This window comes from Spinacia oleracea, chromosome 1 (genome assembly GCF_020520425.1).
Source record: "Spinacia oleracea cultivar Varoflay chromosome 1, BTI_SOV_V1, whole genome shotgun sequence".
NCBI lineage: Eukaryota > Viridiplantae > Streptophyta > Magnoliopsida > Caryophyllales > Amaranthaceae > Spinacia > Spinacia oleracea.
Window position 1 is genome coordinate 39,653,442 of NC_079487.1, and position 8,920 is coordinate 39,662,361.

An 8,920-nucleotide genomic window follows, 5' to 3' on the forward strand; every position below is an offset into this window, starting at 1 on the left:
CTGGCTTCGTGCTGGGCCTTCGTCTGGCAAGCCTCGTCCGATGCTAATTCGTACGATGCGCTTCCGATTAAATTCCCGGTTCCGGAATTCATTTCTGATACGACCAATATTTAATATTTCCGATTCCGGAATTAATTTCCGTTTCGAACAAATATTTAATATTTCCGTTTCCGGAATTATTTTCCGATTCCGATAATATTTCCGATTTTGACAATATTTCCGTTTCCGGCAATATTTCCGATTCCGGCAATATTTCCATTTCCAATAATATTTTCCGATACGTACCATGTTTCCATTTCCGGCAAAATCTACGACTTGGATAATATTCATATTTCCGATACGATCCATATTTCCGTTTCCGGCAATATCATCGTTTCCGGAGTATTCATTTCTTGCTTATGACGATCTTAGCTCCCACTGAAACCAAGATCCGTCGATTCCGAATATCCATAGATAGAGTATTTAATGCCATTAAATACTTGATCCGTTTACGTACTATTTGTGTGACCCTACGGGTTCAGTCAAGAGTAAGCTGTGGATTAATATAATTAATTCCACTTGAACTGAAGCGGCCTCTAGCTAGGCATTCAGCTCACTTGATCTCACTGAATTATTAACTTGTCAATTAATACTGAACCGCATTTATTAGACTTAATATTATATGCATACTTGGACCAAGGCATTATTTCCTTCAATCAGCACATATATGATTTGTAAAATCAAATATTTAAGATCTTACAAGGCAATTACTACCTCAAAAATGAATACATTACATACTTCATTACACAATTACATACTGTACAAAAATTCGAATTAAACAATTTTAGATATGGAAACCCACGGTCTATCGGTGGTAAAGACGGATGGAAAACCGTAACAGTACCCGGAAAATCGACAGTCGATAAGCAATCGGATAGAACGTGAAGACCGGATCGTCTCTCCTTCTGTCAATGGGTACTAGGAAAAACGACCGATCGACTACAATTTTCTGGAAATAATTGTCGAAAAATGTTTCATACTGCCTTAAATAATTACATATAGTACCATATTCCGAATAAAATCAATTCTAGATCTAGAAAACCACGGCATTTCCATGAACATGGAAAACCAGGTACCCGGAAAACCGACTGACGGGAAGCAATCGGAAATATAGGGATGATCTGATCCTCTCTAATAACATCATTGAGTACCCGGAAAAGTGACTGGCCGGCAAAAAATTTCCGGTACAAATTCTCTCTCCTAAAAAAATATATACTTAAATAAAAAGGAAAATAAAAGAATTAATTTTTGAAATTCGAATTGAAATCTGGTTCAAAAATTCAAATCCAATTTCGAAAATTTGGGGAGGGTCCACATTTTACTTACTCCAATCTTTGTTTGCCACGTCGAAGTTTATGTGGGACTACACATTAACGAAGTTTATGTGTAGCCTTTTCCCTAAATTTGACTTCAAAAAAGCCTTCCGGCGAGGAGGATCCTTGTGAGATTGACATGTCTATTGACAAATTCAGTTTAGAGAATTATTTATCACCTATCGCTGCTAGTGTTACACAGCCCTACATTGTAAAGATATGTTGAATGTTGTTGTATCTTTACCACTTTCAAAAAAGAATATCCACACGAGAAACGTTGGAAAACACGAGGGGTAAACCGTAAATTATATTCAAAACTTAAAATAAAGGAGGCACATTCTTTAGAATTTTTCACTAGCATGTCTTAGACTTGAATGGGCAGAAATAAGCAGGTTAATATTTCCTTCTAATACAGAGTTTAAGTCAGGTAGTTGAACACCAGTTTTTAAATCTTCGACTAGTTTGTATGGCTGCAATATGTACCTTCGTGTATCTTGACTCCATACATCTACAATTGCATCCGTCTCAATGCTGCTCATGTCAGAAATTCCTTGCTCTGACATCACCACAAGAAGCTTTGCCTTCAACCGGTTAAGTGCTTTCATCTTGTTCGCAAACTTATTCCTCTCACCTGCAATAGAGACTCGGTTCATAAAAAGAATGTATGTTTTCCTTGATCCAATACAGAAAGCTTGGGCTCGTGATACCTGAGGATTGCACGCATATGCCTGTAAGAGCATGCTGAATGTGAACAACAGGTACAACTGGCCCTATCTCATTTTCACTCAATAAAAAGGATATAATTAGATCTTTATCATCCAACGGAAAGTCATACACCGTCTCAAGAAACAGAGGAATAACATCAACAGCTGCTAAGCTGGCCTGCACATGGAGATCAGGAAACATGTAACACAATCTCACAGAAAGTTCAATCGGTTTATACACTGCACAAAGTGAAAAATGTTTAGTTTAAAGAACAGTAGATTTTTTACTAGTAAGCAATAAGGTCTCTACCCACTTGGAAGATGTACAACTGTATAATTATTCTTATCATATTGTTTTTGTAGCAATACTTACAGATATTATCATCAGTTGTGTGCTTTTCAACCTGACTTGAAGTGCGGATGATGCACCCGCCCTCCTCTATCTTATGCTGACATGTTTAACTGTAAGAATGAAGACCCCAAAGATTCAAGCTTAAAACTTTTGACCATCAATGGCCGATAGTGATATCATGTGAAAGAACTTATGCTTTAATCCTATAATAATTAGTTAAATACTAGGCTTCTCAAGTACTTTTCCTGTCCAGAAATGATTGTCACTGCTGAATAAGGAATTTGCTTTGTGAAAACAAAATCCAAATGGAAGTAGTATTTCAACTTTTTCGTAGAAATTGGATCCTCTGATTATGATAAATGCGCTTTAAGAGATAGACACTAAAGAGTTTGAAGGTAACTGCAAATTGTACCTCATGGTTACTTGTTTTTTCAAGTGAACTCATCATGCGGTGAACACCTCTTTCTCCAATTAAAAAACCATAAGCATACTTAAACTCAAACTCAATGGTGACAGACTTGATGCCTCCACTGTTCGAGGAGCACTTCTCCAATACTCTTGTTTTGTGACCTTGCTTTTCAGCCCATTTGACATACATGCTTAGAAGTCGTTCTGCCCATATCTGTATTTGGAAACTTGAGTGAGCATACTAAAAAGATGCAACAAGGAAACATAAGGAAAACTAAATCAAGCTAGGGGCTGATCATAGACTATTGAAATCAGAACGAAAAGAAGCAGATGAGATACAAACTCTCTGTCATGACGACAGCCACCAAAAACTTTTACCAGACACCTGGATCAAGCCTTCCTTTTCACACTTCATTATACACAATAAGCAGGCCTAAATACTTATTTATAGGTTACGCAGTTCAATCACTACTGTGCTGAACTTCAGAAAGGATGTAGATATAAATCAGTAAAGTCTCTCTATGTTTCAATTCTCTTGATTCAGTACTTCAATGAAGGAAGCTTCAACTAATAGAATACAGTATAAACCTCTGAGTAGATGCCTTTGCCTCCAGCTTGAATAACAAGTGATGCTCCATGAATGTCATAACGCCCTTTCAAAATTTTGGACATCTCATACTGATCTAAGAACTTGCTAACGTCAACTGATGCATTATATGCTTGCTTAATGAGTCCATAATTTACGGCATCAGTTTCCGCCAGCTCCTTAATGAGCTTTGCTTCTTCAATCTGAATCAGTAAGACAAAATAAGTAATTGAATATCCTACAGAGAGCATATGGTCCAAGCCATTCCACAAACAAACATGAGTACTTAAGAAAAGATGAGATCATATCCCGGGTTTAGATGAGACAGAAATTAATGGGAATATGCGAAGAACTTTCTTAGATTTATTTCCACTAGATATCAGTATATCTACTGCCCAACATATATCAATCAGTCAACATTTTTAACAAGTAAATCTGCAGTCATTTGTCATTACTAAATGTTTCACCAATTGGTTCAATTCAAAATACAGGGAGAACAGTAAAGTCATTATGACTGATTTCACACTAATCCTGAATGGGGGTTCCCTTTTAAGCAACTCTAAATTCTGTTGATTACAAAATTGCAAAAAAGCCAACAAGAAGCGCCAGAACACCGTTATGCCGTCTACCATTAATAAACCCAGTAAGACAGTTGTAAAGCAATTCAAGTTCACAAATCACAACACATTATGAAGACCACTATTGATTAACAACTCGGGCATGAAAATTGGAGACAACAGTTGAACACTCACAAGTAGTTGCAGAAGAGAAGGACAAGTTCCTGATATAGAAAACAGAATGCAGATCCTTTTTTTATCAGATATGTCATATACAGGTGGAGAAAGAGCAATTTGAGCATAACCTTATATACAAGGTCTTTGAGAGTATCAATAACTTTGGCACGATCAGCTAAATTGGCAAGCATTTCATTTGATTTAACAGGATCATCCCAAAAGTTGTAATCACGCATTTTCTCTTCTCTCCAGACATGCATCTCTTCTTCAAGTTGAAGCACTATTGGTGCCAACATCTCACCACGAAGAACAGCATCTTCAATTTTCTTCCGTAAAGCAAACGTACCTACATGAAACCCAATTGCTAATGATTAACTTTACAAAGCCAGCAATATCACTAAACACACAGGAACATCAATTATGTTGTATTTATTGCTCCTATAAATACCAATTGTCTACCACTTGTAAAAGGATTGGAGATTGATTACACATATTTATCACATTATCTATTCGTCTTAATAAGCCAAGCTCAATACTAGTAAACTTGCTCCACTCACACATAATACCTCCTTCGGAATTGTTTGCACCAGAAACATAATTCATTCCGCATTTTCACTACACTCATTTCCTTCAACAATTGAACCATCATAATATCGGTATTAGTAACTGAAAACAATCAAATCAACATTAAAACAAATTAAAAAAAAAAAGCCGTAAACCATTAAATAAATTAACAATGACCTGCCCCCTACACTAAAAATTGAATTAAATTAAAACAAGAAAATTAAGCATCAAAATTAACAAATTGCTCTGAAATTACAATATGTAAACTGGGGACAATAAATTCAGAGATAAATCTTGATAAATTTCATTGTTAGAACAGACCCAGTTTAAAGTTTAAAGAAAGAGATAAAAGGGAAGATACCCAGTTGTTTAAAAACCCTATCTTTATCATGAATGGAATGAGAAGCTCGAAATGGGTAACAGAGAACATGGGTTGCTGTCAGCTTCTTCTTCGTCTTCAGTGAGGATTCCCATTTGGAGCTCAATGGCAGAGGTTGAGGATTTGCCGCCATTTTCTTTTGCCCGTATCAGTTGGGTTGCTATAATTTACCATTACCCTTATGGCCTTATCCGTTTGATTGATGTTCGCAAAATCCCAAACCTTTTATTTTTTTATTTTTTTATTTTTTTTAACCCGGTAGTCTTGGGAAATTATTAGGTGCACTCGGGGTGTATCGTACACCAATGGTATTTGTGTGTTCATTGGTGGTCCCTATTATATTTTCTCCTTATATATAAGGAGAAAATGTGAGAAGGTACACTGTGTACTCGGGTGCATGTAATAAGCTCTAGGTAATCTTATCTGTATTTCTAATTTCATTTTTTTAGAAAAGTAAAATGAGGTGTCCATCAGGCTGGAATACTGTTTGAGTTAACGAGAGAGTAGACTTGATCATCATAAACTCAGCCCACTGGCACGACCCAACCCGGCAGAAAAATAGCGAGTTTTGGACATTATTTTATGCCCGTTTTGGGTCCCGGCTGGAATTTTAATTTTTTGGGTGGTTTAGGCCAACTCAAAAAAGACATCTTAGTTACTTCCTCCGTTCTTATTTAAATGACACAATTGAGTTTTTGACACTATTCACACAAGCTTCTTTGACTTCCCTATGTGATTTATACAGAGTACATAAGAAAAAAAACATAGTCGTATGGGTTTTATTAGATTCGTCTCAATAAATATTTTTTAAGTATCAACATTTTATGATTTTTCTTATCCATAATGGAATATATTAATGTTTAAAATCGTGCACTGGCAAACGTGTCTAAATAATTGTGTCATTTAAAAAAGAACAGGGGAAGTATAAATTTGGCCCGACCCGGAAATGGCCCCTAAATAGCGGGTTTTTGGCAGAAAAATTGGTCCAAGTTTGGCCAGGCCCAACCTAATCTATTGCCCAAAATTTCAAGGCGTAGCCCGGCGCGAAACCTACCCGGCCCACATTTTCATCGGGGCTATTTGAGGTAGGAGCATGAATACTTCAATGGGTAGTCGTACTTGAAGGAAATAATGCCCTGAAGGAAATAATGCCCTTGGTCCAAATATGCATTCAATGTTAAGTCTAATAAATGCGGTTCAGTATTAATTAACAAGTTAATAATTCAGTGAGATCAAGTGAGCTGAATGCCTAGCTAGAGGTCGCTTCAGTTCAAGTGGAATTAATGATATTAATCCACAGCTTACTCTTGACTGAACCCGTAGGGTCACACAAATAGTACGTAAACGGATCAAGTATTTAATGACATTAAATGCTCTATCTATGGATATTCAGAATCGACGGATCTTGGTTTCAGTGGGAGCTGAGATCGTCACAAGCAAGAAATGAATACTCCGAAAACGATGATATTGACGGAAACGGAAGTATGGATCGTATCGGAAATATAAATATTATCCAAGTCGTAGATGTTGCCGGAAACGGAAACATGGTACGTATCGGAAAATATTATCGGAAATGGAAATATTGCCGGAATCGGAAATATTGCCGGAAACGGAAATATTGTCAGAATCGGAAATATTATCGGAATCGGAAAATAATTCCGGAAACGGAAATATTAAATATTTGTTCGAAACGGAAATTAATTCCGGAATCGGAAATATTAAATATTATTCGTATCGGAAATGAATTCCGAAATCGGGAATTTTATCGGAAGCGTATCGTACGAATAAGCATCGGACGAGGCCTGCCGGACGAAGGCCCAGCACGAAGCCAGGCCATCGCCCAGCAAGCAATGGCGCGCCACAACACAGCCCAAGGCTGCGGCAGGCCTACCGCAAGGCAGGCCCAGCGCGCAGCTAAGGCCATGGCAGCCTCGTGGGCTGCGGTAGCTCGCATGGGCTTCGTAGGCGTGTGGGCTGTGCGCGGGCATGGCCTGCATGCTTGCAGGTCATGCTCGTGTGTGTGTTTGTGTCCATGCATAATTCCTAAAACTATTAGGAATTAATGTATGATTAAATTCCTATTCCTATTAGGATTTTTTAATTAATTAGAGTCCTTGTAGGATTCTAAGTTTAATTAAATCGTATCCTACTAGGATTCCAATTCCCTTTCCAAACCTCTATAAATAAGGGCCTAGGGTCATAATTTATGCGGACGATTGAAGTATTCAAAGGGTATTTTTGAAAGAAAATTCAGCCACTCTCTTGCACTAATAGCCGAAAATTCCTAAGCACCTTAAGGGCGATTCTAGTTGGTCAATCTTGAGGCGGATCCGGACGTACTGTGGACTATCTACGGAGGGACGACACTTGGAGTCCTAAAGACTTGTTCTTGTTCGGTTCGGGCGCAGCTAGGGAGGGCACGCTACAAAGTGTATGCATCTATACTATGCTAAATGATTATGTGTAAATAATATGCTTTCCTGGCTTTATGGTTTTTCCGCATGATTTATGTATTGTCATATGTATCATAACCTAACAGTGGTATCACGAGCTTCTTACTATTTTCATAATCTAAATTGCATAAACATGGTTAAATATTACAAATTTGCAAGAATTAAAAGGGGTGATTAATTTTCGTAATTGTTAATTAATTGCAAATTGCGTTTATTTAATTATACGTACGGAGTTTTTCGGCAGTTTCTTCGTTACTCATCCAAATCGAGTGATTTTTGTGTCAATTCCGCATGTAAAAGGCATTCTAAAATTTTGACAAAAAGAGTTTTTTTCGGCCGAACCCAGAATTCTCAAATTCGAAGCCTAACTATGACTTTTCGGAGGTTTTAGTTTTTCGAACGCAAAATTTCGTAAATTTAAGATGTTAAATTAAATATTTGCGATTCTTGTTGTTAAATCTTGAATTTTTGATTGACCTACTGTATATGTTTAACAAGTTTGAATGCCTAGCCTTGTTAATTATGCAATCTAATTTGTAATTATGATTAATTTGTTGAAAATTGGAATAATTTAGAATTAATTTGATTTTCATAATTAGTTAATAATTTAATTAGATACCTATGATTAAAAACCACCATAAAAATTGTAAATTTGTGTTAAATTTTAAATTTTTATGACCTAGACTTGAATCCATGATAATCGGAAATCAATTAATTAATAAATTTTCGATTTTTCGCCCTAAAATTATGAAATTAATATGTTTTATTAATTTGTCATTAATTTTGAAAATAAAATTTTTAATTTTTATGCGATTCGCTCATATAACTTGCACGCACAAAGCAATGGACGCTACGTGTAACCCTTAAGGGGTGTTGTATAGTGCGAGCATGCGACGACGAGCAAGGGAGCTCGTCGCCCATGCGATACGAATGCAATGAGCAAGGCCATGGTGCACGAGCACAAGGCAGCAGCCCTGCCTTGTGTCGTGTGCTGTGTGCGACGAGCGGATGGGCGATGGGCGAAGCCATGGCACGCTGTGGGCGCGCGAGCGAGCGAGAGCTGGTCGTCCAGCGATCGCTTCTCTGCGCACCACAACGCGTGGCCTCGAGCGAGCGAGCGAGCGAGGAGCATCGTAGCTGTTGCGATGCTATGGGCAGGCAGGCTGCGCGCAAGCGTGGCTTGCCTTGCTGCCTTGCACGTGGCTGCTGCGACGTTGTGCCATGGACATCGATGGGTCGTGCACTCGACGGGGCTTGGGCGCAAGTCCAAGTGCTCGTCATGTCACGATTGTCGAGTTTTAAAATTTTAATTTGAAATTTTCAGTTTACGTAATTTTAATTAATTTTAAAATTAATAATTTAAATTGTTTTCTTGGATTTTAATTTTG

General features: G+C 37.5%; 1 protein-coding gene across 1 annotated transcript; it reads right to left on the reverse strand.

Moving 5' to 3' along the window:
- Nucleotides 1-1,629: 1,629 nt before the first annotated feature.
- Nucleotides 1,630-5,279, reverse strand: LOC110791547 (peptide chain release factor PrfB3, chloroplastic). Its single transcript, XM_021996299.2, has 6 exons — nt 5,062-5,279; nt 4,265-4,482; nt 3,405-3,605; nt 2,821-3,030; nt 2,060-2,234; nt 1,630-1,983 (listed from the first exon to the last, which is right to left on the reverse strand). Exons 1-6 carry the CDS (start codon nt 5,210-5,212, stop codon nt 1,694-1,696), a joined length of 1,245 nt encoding a protein of 414 aa, XP_021851991.1. The 5' UTR covers nt 5,213-5,279; the 3' UTR covers nt 1,630-1,693.
- Between the last annotated feature and the right edge of the window lie 3,641 nt (nt 5,280-8,920).